This window comes from Primulina huaijiensis, chromosome 5, assembly GCF_012295235.1.
Source record: "Primulina huaijiensis isolate GDHJ02 chromosome 5, ASM1229523v2, whole genome shotgun sequence".
Classification (NCBI taxonomy): Eukaryota; Viridiplantae; Streptophyta; class Magnoliopsida; order Lamiales; family Gesneriaceae; genus Primulina; species Primulina huaijiensis.
The window spans coordinates 2,842,271-2,860,920 of NC_133310.1; the positions used below are offsets into that span (position 1 = coordinate 2,842,271).

Below are 18,650 nucleotides of genomic sequence, written 5' to 3' on the forward strand. Positions count from 1 at the left end.
CGATCATTAAAATAAATCATTTATTCTATTTTCGTGACTATTCTCATTGTTTATTTTCTATATTTATAAAATATTTCTATTATATATCTTACCTATATATTAAAAAAATCTAAATAATAATCATGAAAATAATAATATTATCAAATAAATCATTATTATTTATAAATGTAAAATAAGATAATAGTGGCAGAATTTGGAATATTAAAGTTGAACTCCTTTGGTTGGACTAAATTCAAAGTGAATTCAAATTTATTATATAGTAAGTTAAGCATTTTCAATAGTAATTATGATGAATTTCAAATAAATCTAATATGGATATGTTGAAATGCAATAATTGTTCATGCTAAGAGAACAATCGAAACGTCGTGCTTAGGCTGTTGTATGATTTCAAATATTAGAGTTATAATGTTACCAACATCTATATTTTTTAATAAAGCGACAAGTGCTCGATCATATAATTGATATCAGAGCCAAGTTCTCCTGTTCGATTCTCGTTGATTATTTAAAGTATAATTATTGAGAGAATTATTATTGGAGTGAACAATTATCATTATCTATACTCAAAAGGAACAAATGTTCGATCTTACGTAGAATTTTCAAATCTTTCCGAAATCAAATTCGCCCATTCGAGTGCAAGAATATGAAGTTGAAACCATTAATTTATCCACGATGAAATAGATCCGAACACATCATAGACAAACTTCGTTTCGACTTTCCACCTCGATGTGATTTTGGAAAAACTAGTGTTTTGGTTGTCATGGAAAAGACAAGTAATTGGGCACTCCTCTAGTTTTTGGTTGTCATAGTCAAGTATCCCAATGATAAAAAAAAGTGAGGCAAAGGTAGATAATTTTTCTTTCTTTCTTAAAACTATTTGGTTGAGGTGCGTGTGTGTTTTTTGAAGAAAGTATTGAATTATGGAATATCCACACTTTCAAGATATTGGTGTTCTTCCTTGATTGGCAAAGAAAATTTGCAAAATATTTCAAGTCCCACCACCATTGCCCACAGACGCCATTCTCCAATGTTGAGAAAGAAATTAAACGAGATGTCTAAATAATGTTTAAGCGAAACAGAACCTTGTTTAACGGGTAACCAGACAAAAAGATCTCGGGCTGAGTGATCTGCGCACTTGGAAAGCAAAAAACGTCAATGGGTTTTCATAATGTAGTGTGATAATAGATATGTTACCAATACTCGGGATCACATAAACAGTTTTCACTGTTATATCAGTTTCTAGCATTACGCTAACACTCTGTGATAAATAAAAATAAAAATAAAAACAATAACCAACTTACTCCGCAACTCAGAAATATTTTGGATTAAAGAATAAAATAGACATAGTACAGGACTGAAATTGCAATATTTCAATACATCATTAAAAGAAAAAGTTATTCGCTCTTGGGAGTCTCAAAGCCAATGCTCAAATGACAAGCTACACTGCAAGAGTGGGTTGGACCCATTTTGATTGGACAAACCATATCGCCTTATACAAAAATTAGTGGAGCTCCAAATACCGTGAGTTCAATAATTAGCTTTGGGATGAGAATGAAATCAAGTCTCAGAATATTCTCAAGAAAATGAGTTTAATTCAATGTTTGCATAAATAATACTATGCATAATGTAAACTTGTGTCTATTTATATTGATATAAATCCTCTTGTTCTTAGAGCCATATCGAGCCCAAGTTGAATTAAAATCCAGTCGAATTGGATTTAATTATAGGGTAAAGAGTAGGTCTTTTGTGAGACGATCTCACGAATTTTTATATGTGAGACGGGTCAATCTTACCAATATTCACAATAAAAAGTAATATTATTTGCATAAAAACTAATATTTTTTCATGGATGACATAAATAAAAAATTCGACCCACGAAATTGATCCGTGAGACGATCTCACACGAGTTTTTGTGTAGGGTAAAACTAAGCTCTTCCGTCATTTTCATTCTCCATTGGCAAGATTCCAACCCTTAATTCGAATTCCCTGCTACTCGGATCAAGAGGTGTTATTGCCTTAGTTAGATGAGCGCTAGATATTTAAATTTTACAAGCACGTTGCCAACATTTAGTCAAATAGCAAAGATACAATGTCTTACGATCTATTTTCGTGAAACGGATCAACCAATCCATACTTAAAGTGAGAAGTAATATTTTTAGCGTGTCAGGTTGGAGATTAACCTCACAAAATTGACTGGTAAGACCATCTCGTCGAAGTTTTTGTGAAGATACAATATCAACTTTATAAAATTATTTATAATTAAAAATTAATCAACCATTCCACTTTTTTCTTTTAAACGCCCTCTAGTGCACCACCTATTAAAGAGAGTCCCAACAACTAAATTCCAATACTCTAGAAAACAAAAGAAATGGCTTCAATCCCTAGTGCAATTTCCTCCTATTCAACCTCCGTGAAACAAGAATTCATCCAATATTTCCATTCAAGAAAATTGTTACCACACACTCCTTTGTACCTCTCCCCACCACCATCGCCTTCCCCGACGACAACCCTCGATCCGACAAACCGGAGAGACAGCAACTCCTTCGATGCAAATGTTATCATGGTTCTCTCAGTCCTATTATGTGCCTTAATTTGCTCGTTGGGACTAAATTCAATCATAAAATTTGCCCTCAGATGCTCGAGCTTAGTTTCCTCCGAGTTAAACCATCATGCCAGTGCAACGACAGCGGCTCGGGTAGCCAACACGAGGATCAAGAAAAGGGCTCTCAAGACATTCCCTACGATAAGCTACACAAGTGAAGTTATGCTGCCAGATTTGGACACAGAGTGTGCCATTTGCCTATCGGATTTCGGGCCCGGCGAACGTGTCAGGGTTTTACCTAAGTGCAACCACGGGTTTCATGTCAGCTGCATAGATAAATGGTTGAACTCACACTCCTCGTGCCCTACTTGTAGGCAGTGTCTCATTGAAACATGCCATAAAATTGCGGGGTGTGATCTAGCCACAAGTAGCATGTCGCGGGCGATACCGGAAACTCCACAGCAAGAAGCTGCAATGATCAGTGAGTCTCTGCAACCTGAAGGTTTCATAAGAAATCATGAATCTTGAAAATGAATATTATATTAGGATTCTGTAGATTTTGTTACTTCTAGTAGTTGAGGTTGATTAAGCAACTTTTAAAGATTTTTACGAAAACCACTTTACATTTTAGTAAGGCAGTTTTCGTTAGGAAAAAATTAGTTTTAAATTATGCAAGTGTAAATAATGGGTCTTTATTTTCTCTTGGTGTTATGATTGGAAAATTCATCATTAATAAATCAAACTAAGGATGTAATGAATCGAAATCGAGTTGAACTCGATCGTGAAATTAGAAGCTCGAGCTCGGCTAGCGATTCGGAGCTTATGATCATCTCCTAGTTTTGATTGAGCTCAAGTCGAATTGGCTCATAATTAATAAATCCAATTATGTACACATTTTTATTTTCAAGCTTATTTTATTAATTAAACTTTTTTACAAATATTATTTATTTAAAAATAATATATTATGAGTAATAATTATCAACTCAAATATATAACAAAAAAATAATTGATAAAATGAAATAAAATAAATATCTATTTACATTAGCTCGGATGTACTGTTTTCGACCACCGAAGCAAACATAATAACTCATTTTAATTTTTCAAAATTTGGTATTGATTCATCATAATTTGAAAAGGTGTTAAACAAGAAATTTACACTTGATTAATTGTCTCATTTTTTATGACTCGGAAAATTTTGACACTTGATTTAGACATTTTTAGTAATTTCATGACTTTTGAAACTTGTATCTTAATTTAAATACAAATATAAATATATTTTTATTATATTTTTCGACAGTATAATTTAGTTGTGAATATAATTTATATATTGATTTGTAATTTTAGTAATATATGTAAATAGAGTACTATAATATATAGAAAGAGAAAAAATTATCATTTTATTATATATTTAAAATATTTTGAAAAAATATATTATATTTGAGTATATAATATATCTATTGGTGTAGATTTGTAGTAATTAATAATTATATTATTTTTATATAAAGAGCGCTATAGTTATCTACAATAATATTATTTTTAAATAATTATATATATATATATATATTTACAATTTTATTAATAAAAATACATTTTAAAAATAAAATTTGTATTTAGTTTAATTTTAGAACATTAATTGGATTTAAAAAAAATTCATTTAAGGGTAAAATTGAATTTTTAGTTAGATCCTGTATTAATCTAGTTAATACATATTAATTTATTAATTTATCAATAATTTGTATACCAAAATGATTTCTATCAATAACAATAATATTCATATAAAAACTCCCGTGAGACGATATCACATATCAATTTTGTGAAACAGATATTTAATATGATCTTATTCTTGAAAAATTATTAATTTTTATGTTAAAAATAATAAGATTCGATTCATGAAAAATTATTAAATTTTATGATAAAAATATTATTGTTTATTTTAATTACAAATTAGATTAACTTGTCTCAAAAATAGATTTATGAAATATATACTCTAATATAGTTTAAACGAATTCAAAATTTAAAAGGGAAATCGAAATTCTCAAACCTCACCATTCATTCTGCTGTATATAATGACACTTGTGGTCTCTGCGATGTCACTTCATTTCCTCCTTTGGCGTTCACACCGAGGCAGGCGACGCTGCTGTAGAGGAGAGCCAAGAAAAACTCGGATAATTATTTTAAAAGAAACCATTCGCCTCATCGGCGCTTGGATTTGCATTAAATCTAAAGTTTTCTTGCTCTCTTCCCCAGTTTCCTGTCCAAGTCCAGGTAATTATTGTCGTTTTTTATGTTTTTGTTTTCGTTTTTCGAGTTGATTGAATTTGTTCTTGTTCTTTTTTTGGCATCGGTCATCTTAAGCGTAGTTCTGGATTTGAGCTGTGTGAATAGATCTCTACGATTTCTTGCTAGATTTTGTTATTTGAAAAGTTGTGATTTGTGATTTTTAAGATACTTTTGTGATTTAAATCCGATTTGCTGTTCGTAGTGCAATATCTTTGTTGATCTATCTGTTTTGGCTTTAGATCTGATCCTTTTTACGTTTATTCTTGTTTGTTTTGTCTTGAAAATTATCAAGTTGGATGAATTTTCTCTGTGTGAGTGGATGTGGTTGACTAGAGCATATTTTACTTTAAATTCGTATGCTTTCGTGGATGTCAGGTCACTCTGCTTGGTTCGTGCTTGATTCGGTGATTTTGACCTACTGTGTTGATTGAATTGTTTGTTTGTTGCAGTTGTAAAAAATGGCCGATGGTGAGGACATTCAGCCCCTTGTCTGCGATAATGGAACTGGAATGGTGAAGGTTCGTGTATAATCCGAAACGCCATCGAAGCCCTTTTAATTTTGAATCTGTTCTATCATTAGTTTAGACTATTGCTAATTGATGTTTTAAATTCAGGCTGGATTTGCTGGTGATGACGCTCCTAGGGCGGTTTTCCCAAGTATTGTGGGACGACCTCGACACACTGGTGTCATGGTCGGTATGGGGCAAAAGGATGCCTATGTGGGTGATGAAGCTCAGTCCAAAAGAGGTATCTTGACCTTGAAATATCCTATTGAGCACGGAATTGTCAGCAACTGGGATGACATGGAGAAGATATGGCATCATACGTTCTATAATGAACTTCGTGTTGCTCCGGAGGAACACCCAGTACTTTTAACTGAGGCACCCCTCAACCCTAAGGCCAATAGAGAGAAGATGACTCAAATCATGTTTGAGACCTTTAATGTTCCTGCAATGTATGTAGCTATCCAGGCCGTGCTGTCTCTTTATGCCAGTGGTCGTACAACCGGTGGGTATAAAGATTTGAATATGAATTTTGTCCACACATATAATGTGCAAATCTTTAGCTCTTTTCTATCAATTTGTTTTGTTGAGCAGGTATTGTACTGGATTCTGGTGATGGTGTGAGCCACACAGTGCCAATCTACGAGGGATATGCTCTACCACATGCCATCCTTCGTCTGGACCTTGCCGGTCGTGACCTCACAGATTACCTTATGAAGATTCTCACTGAAAGAGGCTACATGTTCACCACTTCTGCTGAACGGGAAATTGTCCGTGACATGAAGGAGAAGCTTGCTTACGTTGCTCTCGATTATGAGCAAGAATACGAAGCTGCCAGGAGTAGCTCTTCTGTTGAGAAGAACTATGAGTTGCCGGATGGACAGGTTATCACAATTGGAGCTGAGAGGTTCCGCTGCCCTGAAGTCCTCTTCCAGCCTTCTTTGATTGGAATGGAATCTGCTGGAATTCACGAGACCACCTATAACTCCATCATGAAGTGTGATGTCGATATCAGGAAGGATCTCTATGGTAACATCGTCCTCAGTGGTGGCTCCACTATGTTCGCTGGTATTGCAGACCGTATGAGCAAGGAAATCACTGCCTTGGCCCCGAGCAGTATGAAGATCAAGGTTGTTGCACCACCAGAGAGAAAGTACAGTGTGTGGATTGGAGGATCCATTCTTGCATCCCTGAGCACTTTCCAACAGGTCACTCATCTTCTCCTATATCTTTTGAAATAAATATTTTAATTATCCGTTAAAACACGGATAATGTTTTATATAAATTGTTATTGATGCATGTGTTTGTGCTTAAACAGATGTGGATTTCTAAGAGCGAATACGACGAGTCCGGTCCGTCTATTGTCCACAGAAAATGCTTCTAAGGCTTTATGAAGCATTTATGGTGAGTTCCATTTTAAACAGTTTTTTATTTGGGTCTTCGTGTTCTCTTTCAAGCATATTCAATTTGAACAAAGTTTTGAGGTGCGGTTGTTAAAAGAGGATACTTTGTTATGACGTGTTAACTTATCTCTGGTCTCATAGTTCTTGTTCTTGCTATTTTGTCGGTGATGAACATGCAATGACCTTCATGTGTTGTAGAATTATTTATTGTCATTAAGAAGTGTCCCTTGTGGAGGTCCTTTGTAGAGTGAGTGATATTGATGTTGTTTGTTTTTCTTATCTATCATTTCCTATATATGTTGTATGAGTTTTTTTTTAATCTTATCTTCAGTTTGGAGAAGTTATTTTTATTCTTGAAAATCTTCTGCTACTAGTTTTGGATAAATTGTTGATCTTAGCTCGTGCGTCTGTCTGTCTGTCTGTCTATTCTTTGTGGACAAAATTTTCCTAGTTTTTTTGAGGTCAGGTATTCATTTTATTCTCGGCTTTGTGTTTGCAATGGCAATGTCATCTTATCTTGTTCTTCAGGGTCGCTATTTTTCTGCCTATTGCCTTCCTAGCCACACATTTTATTAACTTCGTAGCATTTTTCAAATTTTCTACTACTTTTGATGTATTATTTTATATATTGTGGTTTCTTTTCTTTTCTTTTATTTCTTTAATTTTCAATTATCAGTAGCAATAATTTCGGATTGGTTTCACGATATTTTAAAGACGGCTTGTTCTAGAAATTATTGTCTCTTGGAGCCCCAAGCTTGATCTATTTATGTGATGAAGTTCGGTAAATATACATCAATTTTTATACGATAATAACATGATCAATGCGTTGCGCACTTATATGCAAACTTTGGTGTTTACTTTGAAGATTTATTCTTCCCGACTGTCGGGATATTGTCGTCGCTCTATATTCAATGGTTAGCAATTCATGTGAGATAAATGTGTGTCCGCAAGAAAAAAACTTGGGAACTTTACTTTTAGTTAGTTCTAAATAATAACAACGGTGATAATATATATCTACCACATGTCAACCAAGCCATTTGTTCAAAAATTGTTCTAATATTGAGTTTTATATAGATGATTGATCCATGTGTAAAAAATATATATATATAATATCATGAACAAATATCATCCAGTTTTATGTGGTTAAATCACACAACATTTGTTTATTTCCTTTTGGATTTCTGTAAAAAATTAAATAATTTTGTAGGACTTTAAGTATTTCGTTTTACCCAATGTTATAACTTGGGTTAACGGTGCAAAGCTAATTTTTTAAATCGTACAAGAATATAAGTATCATGTTTTGATTACTATATCAAATAGAAGTAATTATTGCTTCTGATTATTCATTTCCCAATAAATTATAAATAGTATTATTTCTATTCAATGAGAGTGGAACTTGTGACTTTGACTTTAGTATCAATTATTAGATCCAACGTTTGTCGTTTTACAAAAAAATTATTGTTAATGTTAATGGTGTAATTTTAATATTTTAAATTGTATATTACGTTTCAATTGTTCTAACAAATAGAGATAAATATTACATCTAAAATATTTAATTATTATTTATTAGAAATTCATTTGTCATTAAAAAAAAGCTTTCCATGACATAATTTTAAACTCAAAGTCCATCTCCCACTCCATGTGTAAGCTGTAATTGTTAAAAGACAACTTTGATTATATTGTTATAGATAGAGTCGTCAAAATATGTTAGGTTCATTTTATCATATAAAATTGATGGAATGAGTTGCAATTTCTCATCTCGCCAAAATAGCAAACCGCCCACCCCGTCCCATAATTTGATAGTGTCCGAGCCGACCCTCCTCACCACATAAATAAATGGGTTGAGTTAACAATTTCTTGCCATCGACCCGCTCGACTTGCCCGTTTGATAGTACTAAATATGATATGTGATTGTCAAGTGAATTAATATTAAACAATATTTGAAGCTTCCCTCTCTTACCCATGACTCTGAATTTGTACAAAGATTTTTAAAGGACAAAGCTCGAAATTTTTTTTTTTTTTTTTATGGAACCAAGAATTAGATATATCTCGATAAACCACAACAAAACATGAGATGTCATATGTGAAACATTAATTAGCCATCCATTTCCTTATCAACCTAGTGTTGTTACATGTGCAAATTAATATTGTTACAAATTATAGGATAATGGAATTATATCAACCAGGTATGATATCAGATTGGATTTACCGAATTGGGAGTATAACTCAATCTGAAATTTAAACCGTATTGAATTGAATTGAGACTTAATTAGAATTAATTTTTTATTTTCTCATGATAATAACTCGTCTAACACGAAAAGTATCAAGTTTGGGATGAAATTTCGGGTTTGAAACCAAGTTAATATAATCCCCATGCTCCCAACTAAAAAAACACTATAATCCGTCGTTAAGTGGATTTGGGTTGCCCGAAATGCCCAAAACACATGATAGACCAGAGAAATGAAACCCTAAGATCTTAATACAACTACGAGGGGTCATTAAAATATATATGATTTCTCACCACTTTATTTGAATTGAATTGAATATGACTTTTTAATTGACTCAAAGAGAGTGAACTTAAGGACATTTTAGTCTTTTTCACTCTTACTTTTTAAAAGAAAAAATGACACCAACTTATTTGAAATAACCGAAACTCGAATCTAGGCGCAATTTTGTAAGAACCCATCTTAGCACCAAGTTAGATAATCGACATTTACTATTTTATGCAAAAAAATTATATAAAACTCATAAAATTCTCGGGTCGAGTTTTTCATTATTGGGTCGAGTTTGAGTTTAATTTTTATCACTATGTCGAGTTTTTATCACTAGATCGAGTTTGAGACTAATTTTTTTGTCACCGTGTTGAGTTTGAGTTGTCTTTTTCATTTCGGTAAGAGTTCAAGTTTAGTTTTACATTAACTGCATATTCCCCGTATTCCTGCGGGCGAAACGTTGAAATGCTGAGAAGACGAGTGATCTCGCTTCTATCAACCTCAATCCGCGCCGCTCAAGAAGATTGCCCAAAACCCATCTCGGTATCTTCGCCTTTCATGTCCCAGCATCGCGATTTCCACCAGTCCTTGCGATTCCCGTGGGATGGTTTGAAGCCAAGTTTTCATTTTCACAATGCGCGGGCGTACATTAGTTTGTTAGCGTTGAATGATCTGAGGGATAATCCTGGAGCACGAAAGCAGAAGACCCGGAAGGGTCGGGGAATCGGGTCGGGCAAGGGGAAGACAGCTGGTCGGGGGCATAAGGGTCAAAAGGCTCGTGGTACGATGAAGTTTGGGTTTGAAGGTGGACAAACGCCCCTCCGCCGTCGTGTCCCCAAGCGTGGATTTAAGAATCCCTTCAGCCTTACATTTCAGGTACTTGCTTGTTAGCTTGCGTTGTATGAATGAACTTGTTTTAAACTCTGTGCATCGGTATTGGCGACTAAAAGACCTCCTTTTTTCAATAATCTAGTGGTTAATTCATGCTAAAGTCCTTTGCCAATGTTTGCCTGTACTTACTTATTTTACGCATTAAGTTCACGGTTGCACATTTACTTTCTCGTGTACGTGTTACTTATAAATTTTTCCCTAGATGATTAGTGTGTTACCATTTAGAGTTTATACAGTGAGTTCTTCGTGGAAAAACAAATGGTCAGTTTTGATCATGGAAATGGAAATAGTAAAGAGAGGTTTGTGGATAAAAGAACAAATTCTCTCAAAATACAATCTCATAGTTTTTTCGGTTTCTCACACGTGAGTATGGTTGTTGTATGCTTCATTTTTTTCGCCACAAGAGGTGCAAAATAGGGAAGGTTTACCTTTTTTCTGTTAAGTAGTTGTGAAGTTTCGTTGGTCTTTGTATAGAAGTTTAGTCAGATTTCTTTTTTTGTAGTTTCATGAGCATTTTTTGGAAATTATATCAGATCTCTATTTTTTATAGTTAACTGGCTTTTTTGGGCCCTCAGTTTCCCCCATTCTTTTAGCTTGTCTAGTTTGTGGATTTAAGAGTCTCCTCCTCTGATAACATTTGCAATTGCATCATGAAATATGTATTGGACGTGCTTTGCTCATTTAGGTGAATAAATGCATTCATGCCAATGCTAGTTAATCTGGACAAATAAATTTACCTTTTTATTCGACGTGCTATATTGGTGCATCCTAACCCATGTTCAGTTCCTTAATATAAATGACGTTGACATGGCTTATGCACTTTTACGTCTTGTGAAGTTTTTGTTGATTGATGGTCCTGCTACATATATTGAACATTAAGGCACAATACAGATTTGGCACTTGATACAATTGTAATTCCAATAAATGGAGGTCTGTGCTATGCAGTTATTGTAGTATTTATAAGTCTTGTTGTCATCAGCTTCAAATTATTGCAGACACTATATGTTCAGTCATAGAACTTTTTGGTTTGACCAAGTCCGATGAAGAATGAGCAAACAGACTTTTTTTTTAATTATTAATATAAATTATAATATTATATAAATGATGATTTCTCATGGCAAGTAAGCCGATGCACCATTCGACTCAGCTCACCTCGATCTTTATAATTCTTAAGATTGTTTGAGCTTGAGCATAATGGAGCTTTTAAGGTTTCCTGAGCTCTTGCTCAATTTTAGTTTCTCAAGAGCTCACGGGATGAATTATTTTTGAATATTTTTAGAGTTAATATATTTTATGTTATATATATCTATATATATATATATATTTTTTTTTTTATTTATGTTATTTTAATATTTTAATTTGCATTTGAAGTTTTTGAATGCATGTATTTTGAGGTTGCAAATTTGTTCATAAAAAAAAAGGTGAGCCCAAGATGAGCTTGTGAGCGGAGTTTATGAGACAAAACTCGAGCTTCCTCAAGATCAGGCTCAATTTTTTTGGGTTATACTTGACTCTTATGAACCTTTAGTTGAATGCCGTTCCTTATTCTTCAATCCTATGGTTTTCATTGAATACAATGGTCTGGTTGACAAGCTTGTTCCTCCCTCTCTATTGTTGCCCCATGAGGTTTTTTGTTCAATAAAAGCATGCGCTCAACCAGAATATGATACAACTCTCTCCTTCTGTGACATTCATGAAGAAAATTCGTTCTTCGTGATTTTTTCTTTTTGCAGAAAAAATTGTTGCTTTTCACGTGAATGTAATTATATTTTTATGATTGTGACAGCCAGTTGGTTTAGGGAAAATTGCAAAATTGATAAATTCTGGAAAGATCGATTCCTCAGTGTTGATCACGAGGAAAACTCTCAAGGTACATATATTGGTTTTACACGTATCTTCTGTTAGTATATATTGATATATTGGGCAGCCCATACACTGAAGTCAATGATCAGCCCAAGTTGGTTGTCAACCCATGTAATGAAGTCGCGATTTTGTTTTACGTATTTAGCATTTTGTGGACTTACGTTTTTCTTTCTCGTATTATAAAGCCATGTACAGAACATTCCAGTTACTACGAATAAATTGATTCCTTCTCTCAAGAGCGGTTATCCATTTAACATGGTATCAGAGCTGGTGCGGGAATCATGATCGCGATCTTCACTGCCGATTCCCTGTCCATAGTTCAAGCTCACAGCTGATTTGGTGCTCAATCGGTTGAGGTCGATGAGTATTTCTTCTTCTCCTTGTAAATTCGAGTGATTTCTTACTCCGAGCAGCTGTGATCATGGCGAACAACACTAATTTCAATGATCCATTGTTCTTGCACCCATCGGATACTCCAGGTATGACTATTGTTAGTGAGCAATTAACAGGAGTAGAAAATTATGGCGTTTGGAGTCGCGCTATGCTGATAGCGCTCCGAGCTAAGAATAAGATAGCACTCATTGATGGTACGTGTAAACGTCCAGCTCTAGGGAATGTTACATTACATCAGTGGGAAAGATGTAATGCATTGGTGTTGTCTTGGATCATGAATTCGGTTTCAAAAGATATATTTGGTGGAATTGTATATTCCAGTGATGCTTCTACAGTTTGGTCAGATTTGAAAGATCAATTTGACAAAATAAATGGTTCAAGGATTTTTTCTCTTCACCGCGAGCTTGGAAGATTGACTCAAGGAAATAACACAATCTCGGTGTATTTTTGTAAATTGAAACAGCTGTGGGATGAGTATAGTTCTTTGGTGACTCTACCATCATGCGAATGTGCTGCTGCACGAAAGTACGTTGAGCATGATCAGCAACAACGTTTATTGCAATTTCTGATGGGGCTTAATGATAGTTATATGCACGTTCGAAGCCAAATTTTGATGATGGTACCTCTGCCAACAGTTGGTCAGGCTTTTTCATTGCTGTCTCAAGAAGAATCTCATCGATTGCTATCTTCAGTTGAGCAACCTGCTGCAGTTTTCTACTCAAGACAGGGACGGAGTGATGAGCGAAGGAAGGATGTGTTGACATGTGAACACTGTGGGTGGAATGGTCATGTTAAAGCCAACTGTTTCAAATTGGTAGGATATCCGCCAGGACACAGATTATATAAACCACAGCAAGGGAAAGGAAATTTTAAACGCCATAATCGAGATTTTGACAGGCCCAAACTAGGTGCCATGGCTCACAATGTGGCTGGAAGTGATAATGAATCACCACCACAAACCACTGCAGGGGCTGGATCTAGTTTTACACCAACTCAATATGCTGAAATACTGAAGTTGCTGGGCAGTACCACCATGCATTCAACAAACACTAATGCAGTCAATAATCTGTCACCATTGAGCACCAATGTTGCTAACATGGCTGGGCATGTCACTGAGGAAACTCATGCAGATTGGATCATCGATACAGGGGCTAACGAACATATGACTGGTAATTATTCCCTATTACATGGTGCTAAGTCTTTGTGTGCTTCCCCTAGTTCCGTGAGGTTGCCAAATGGTGAGCAACTCTTCGTTAGTGATAGAGGATCTGTGGCCATTTCAGAAAACATTCTCATTCACGATGTGCTATATGTTCCTAATTTTCGATACAACCTCCTCTCCGTTTCCAAGTTCACTAAATCCTATAACTGTTGTGTTACATTTTATTCCCATTGTTGTACATTTCAGGACCGCAAAAATGGGAGGATAATTTGGACTGGTAAAGAACGCCATGGACTTTATTACTTGTCTACAGCATTCTCTCAACCTTCTTCCATCCAGATTGCACACCATACTGCTCATAGTACACCACAGTGTAACACTTTCATTTCTTGTACCTCTGTGAGTCATGACTTGTGGCATCAAAGACTAGGACATATGTCTTTATCTAGAATGCATTTGTTACCCTTTTTGTCAAAACAATTAGATTTGTCTCATTGTGGGATTTGTCCTAAGTCGAAACAAACACGTTTAAGTTTTCCTAAAGCTAGTTTGTCTAAATCATTCGGTTTGTTCGAATTAGTCCATATGGACATTTGGGGTCCTTTTAGAACACCAACCTATAATGGAGAGAAGTATTTCCTTACAATTGTGGATGATTTTTCTCGAGGGACATGGATTTATCTTATGCAATCTAAGATGGACATTCTTAGGCTTTTAAGCCAGTTTATTGCTATGGTTACCACCCAATTTTCCTCCACAATCAAAACCATTCGGACTGATAATGCTTCTGATTTTTTTAAACATGAATGTGGTTCATTGTTTATGTCACTTGGGATTGTGCACCAAAGCTCATGTCCATACTCTCCTCAACAAAATGGGGTGGTTGAAAGAAAACACCGCCATATACTTGACTTAGCCCGAGCTTTATTTTTCCAATCATCCATTCCTCTTCGCTTTTGGGGAGATTGTGTTCTCACCGCGGTGTACCTTATAAACCGCACTCCCAGCCCCCTTATCACCAATAAAACTCCTTTTGAAGTCATTTTTGGCAAGCCTCCTTCTTATGCTCATTTAAGAGTATTTGGTTGCCTGTGTTATGCGACGTCTTTACATGTCGATCACAAATTCTCGCCTCGAGCTAAAGCTTGTGTATTCTTGGGATATTCTGTCCTTCAAAAGGGATATAAGGTTATGGACCTTGACACCAAAAGATTTTTTGTTTCAAGAGATGTTGTGTTTCATGAATCTCGTTTTCCATTTACCACAGAGTTTCAGCCCATTTCTATTTTTCCTGAGTCTAATCCAATTTCTGAATATTCCCCACTGGAAGGCCTCAACATGTCTGATACTTCCACGCAAGCTGATGCATCTCCTCCTTCCTTGAGGAGATCATCTCGGTTTACTAAGCCACCAGCTTGGACAAAAGATTTTTCTTGTCCCACTTTGTCTCAAGTCCTCACCACTTCTTGTACATATCCCATTTCCAACCATATAAGCTATTCTCATTTTTCTCCAGCCTATCAAAGTTTTATCACAGAAATTTGTTCTACCACCGAGCCACGTTCTTACCACGAGGCAATCTCGGATCCTAGATGGAAGCATGCAATGGATTTAGAACTTGCAGCTCTGGACTCTAACCATACATGGGATGTGGTTGATTTGCCTCCTTATGCCAAGCCTATTGGGTGTCGATGGGTATATAAGCTGAAATTCTTACCTAATGGGAAAGTTGATAAGTTTAAAGCGCGTCTCGTTGCAAAAGGCTATACACAACAAGCAGGAGTCGACTTCCATGACACGTTCTCTCCTACAGCTAAGATGACCACCATCCGTTGAGCATAGCTGCTATCCGTGGTTGGAATTTGTTTCAAATGGATGTTGCTAATGTCTTTCTTCAAGGCGATTTGGATGAAGAGATCTTTATGCACCTTCCCCTTGGCTATCATGTTCAAGGGGAGAATAAGGTTTGCCGTCTTCGCAAGTCACTCTATGGGTTGAAACAGGCCTCCCGCCAGTGGAATCAAAAATTTGCTACTGTAATGCTTGAAGCAGGTTTTGCACAATCGCACCATGATCATTCCTTATTCATCCATCATGATGATCACGCCACCACCCTTTTACTGGTTTATGTTGATGATATCGTCATTACTGGTAGTAGCGTAGATGCCATTACTGCTTTGAAGAAGTTTTTACATTCTAAGCTTGAGCTTCGGGACCTTGGACCATTGAAATATTTCTTGGGCATTGAAATAGCACGTTCCACCGCTGGAATTTTTTTGAATCAGCGTAAGTATGCCTTGGATCTTATTGCTGAAGCTGGCATTCTGGGAGCAAAACCAATTGATACTCCTGCTGAACAACATCTCAAACTCACTTCTCATGAGTTTGATCTATTGTTCACTTCTCAGTCGATCAATGCCTCGGATGGCATCCTTGCTGATCCCGACGCCTATAAGCGTTTAGTTGGAAGATTGATTTATCTTACCATTACCAGGCCCGACATCTGTTATGCTGTTCAACGGTTGAGCCAATTTATGCATTCACCCAAGCGCTCTCATATGGAAGCTGCTATCCGGGTTGTCAAGTACCTCAAAGGGTCTCCTGGTATGGGCATTCTTTTGTCTGCTAACAGTCCGTTACACTTGTCTGCCTCTTGCGACTCGGATTGGGGCTCTTGTCCTATGTCTCGTCGTTCACTTACTGGCTTTTGCATTAAGCTGGGTGATTCCCTGGTGTCATGGCGTACAAAGAAGCAAAGCGTTGTTTCCAGATCTTCGGCCGAGGCGGAATATAGAGCCATGGCCACTACCTCGTGTGAAATCATTTGGATACAAGGTTTGCTAGCTGACATGGGCGTGCAGTTCACTAGTCCTACCAAATTATATTGTGATAACAATGCCGCTCTGCACATAGCCGCTAATCCCATGTTCCATGAACGCACCAAACATATTGACATCGATTGTCACCTCATCCGCGACAAGATTAAAGCTGGGTGTTTTCAGACAGCCTATGTTGCCTCTTCGCAGCAGCTCGCGGATATCTTCACCAAAGGTTTGAGTACCGATCAACATCACTTTCTCTTATCCAAGCTTGGTGTCCACAACTTATTCCAAGCTTGAAGGGGGGGTGTTAGTATATATTGATATATTGGGCAGCCCATACACTGAAGTCAATGATCAGCCCAAGTTGGTTGTCAACCCATGTAATGAAGTCGCGATTTTGTTTTACGTATTTAGCATTTTGTGGACTTACGTTTTTCTTTCTCGTATTATAAAGCCATGTACAGAACATTCCAGTTACTACGAATGAATTGATTCCTTCTCTCAAGAGCGGTTATCCATTTAACATCTTCTTGCCCCACTTTATTTCCTGCTTTGTCTAATAACCTTCTGTTGTCTTTACAAAAGGATGCTGGAGCGATAGGGAAGCAAATCGAAGATGGTGTTAGACTGATGGCTCGTGGTGCTGAATATATTCAGTGGCCCATCCATCTTGAGGTCATGTTCTTATTTTCGCTACCTTTGCTTCTCATAGTTTCTCTTACAGATTAATTTGTTTATTACTTCAGAAAAATATGTTTTACATTTTATATATGCACTAAATTTTTATCTCCCTTCAGTTATTCGAGTTTAGGTCACGGCCCCTCCTAGGCAAAAATTATAATTCCATACTTATCATCAGGTACTAAATGTAACATTATCTTGGAATATTATGCGTCTTTATACATGTTTCGAGAGTGACTGTGAGGGCAAAAGCTGCTGTAGAAGCGGCTGGTGGATCAGTAAGGAGAGTATATTATAACAAATTGGGGCTGCGAGCTCTACTGAAACCTGAGTGGTTTGAGAAGAAGGGAAGGTTGCTTCCGAGAGCATCAAGGCCTCCCCCAAAACAGAAAGATAAAGTCGATAGCATTGGTCGTTTGCCTGCTCCAACCAAGCCAATCCCTTTTACAACACAAGAGAAAGAGGCCAAGCCTGCTTAAACTGAACTCGAAGTGATTCTAATGTTGTAAAGCATTGCGGAGTGATGATATAAAATATTTATCATCTGGGCTGTGAATGATATGTTCAGCTAAAAAAGCTATAATCTTCACAAATTATTATTTATCACTTTGGATTAATATAAGAAATATAACTGTGATGCACTTATATATATTTCTTTTCATTTACATTAAAAAAAACACATGACCCGATAAATGATCAATTGAACGTATTGTATTAAAACACATTGGATGATACTCAAGATATAACATAGTCACCTGACATTTAAAAGAAAAAAAAAACTTTAAGCAAGTTAACTATCTCACAAATTATTTAATATTAGTCCACTTAAATCTATGATTACTTGATTAGTAAAAGTAAGAGAAATATTATCCTTCAAACATTAATCCTAGTAATTAAATCTTGGAAACTAGCCATGTTTCTAAAAAAAATTTCTTGCAAATTAGTAAAAATTTGAGAGGTGGGGGAGGAATAATTTTGCCAACATTTATTTCAAAACCTAACCACAAACCCTTGTCCCCAAAGAAAGAATCAACAGAAATCTGTGAGTTCCATGGAGGTATAAGATAGAGAGCTCTTCTTCCCTCTCTGTAAAGATCACAGTTTTGTTTCGGAAATCGACCGAGGTTAGTGGACTCCCGATTCTTATTTGGTTCCTTTTGTCTCTCAAACCCATGAGCTACTAATTTCATTCCACCAGAATTAACCGGCGGGATGAATTCTTTGTTCCTTTTTAATGATTTATTGGTATTGCTTGTTGGGTGTGCCGTATTTCCAAATTACGTGTTCTGAAACGGAGAACATGTTGACAATTATACATCATCGTTTACTTGAACTTGTCTGCTTGGGTTCTTTAGCTGAATAAAAAAAGTACTCAACTTTGGATAACATGGAAACCATAGAGTTATGAAGCATATGTTTCGTTTTTCATCTTAGAAATAGATTGTATTGTTCAAAGTATCCATGTTCAAGATCCTCGTTTTTGCTGATCATTTAGTTTTGCGCCCCCACCCCCCCCCCACCACTCCACCCAGCCCCCCAAACACTCCCTATACGCCCCAATTCCCTTAAGTAACTTATGCATTTATTCTTAACGTTATATGTATATTATTATCTGTGTTTT

General features: G+C 35.9%; 4 protein-coding genes across 4 annotated transcripts; all 4 read left to right on the plus strand.

Annotated features, from left to right (window-relative positions):
- The first annotated feature begins 2,140 nt into the window (after window positions 1-2,140).
- On the plus strand, window positions 2,141-3,298 carry LOC140977801 (RING-H2 finger protein ATL78-like). Its single transcript, XM_073442538.1, has one exon. The coding sequence runs from the start codon at window positions 2,366-2,368 to the stop codon at window positions 3,065-3,067; it is 702 nt and encodes a 233-aa protein (XP_073298639.1). The 5' UTR covers window positions 2,141-2,365; the 3' UTR covers window positions 3,068-3,298.
- Window positions 3,299-4,594: 1,296 nt separating this feature from the next.
- LOC140976322 (actin-7-like) lies at window positions 4,595-7,122 on the plus strand. Its single transcript, XM_073440400.1, has 5 exons — window positions 4,595-4,804; window positions 5,269-5,337; window positions 5,434-5,827; window positions 5,917-6,530; window positions 6,641-7,122. Exons 2-5 carry the CDS (start codon window positions 5,278-5,280, stop codon window positions 6,704-6,706), a joined length of 1,134 nt encoding a protein of 377 aa, XP_073296501.1. The 5' UTR covers window positions 4,595-4,804; window positions 5,269-5,277; the 3' UTR covers window positions 6,707-7,122.
- Window positions 7,123-9,633: 2,511 nt separating this feature from the next.
- LOC140976326 (uncharacterized) lies at window positions 9,634-17,246 on the plus strand. The gene is made up of 3 exons (XM_073440407.1): window positions 9,634-10,093; window positions 11,895-11,978; window positions 16,934-17,246. The coding sequence occupies exons 1-3, from the start codon at window positions 9,683-9,685 to the stop codon at window positions 17,075-17,077; spliced, it is 639 nt and encodes a 212-aa protein (XP_073296508.1). The 5' UTR covers window positions 9,634-9,682; the 3' UTR covers window positions 17,078-17,246.
- Window positions 12,217-13,894, plus strand: LOC140976325 (uncharacterized). Its single transcript, XM_073440406.1, has 2 exons — window positions 12,217-13,533; window positions 13,773-13,894. The coding sequence occupies exons 1-2, from the start codon at window positions 12,393-12,395 to the stop codon at window positions 13,805-13,807; spliced, it is 1,176 nt and encodes a 391-aa protein (XP_073296507.1). The 5' UTR covers window positions 12,217-12,392; the 3' UTR covers window positions 13,808-13,894.
- Window positions 17,247-18,650: the final 1,404 nt, after the last annotated feature.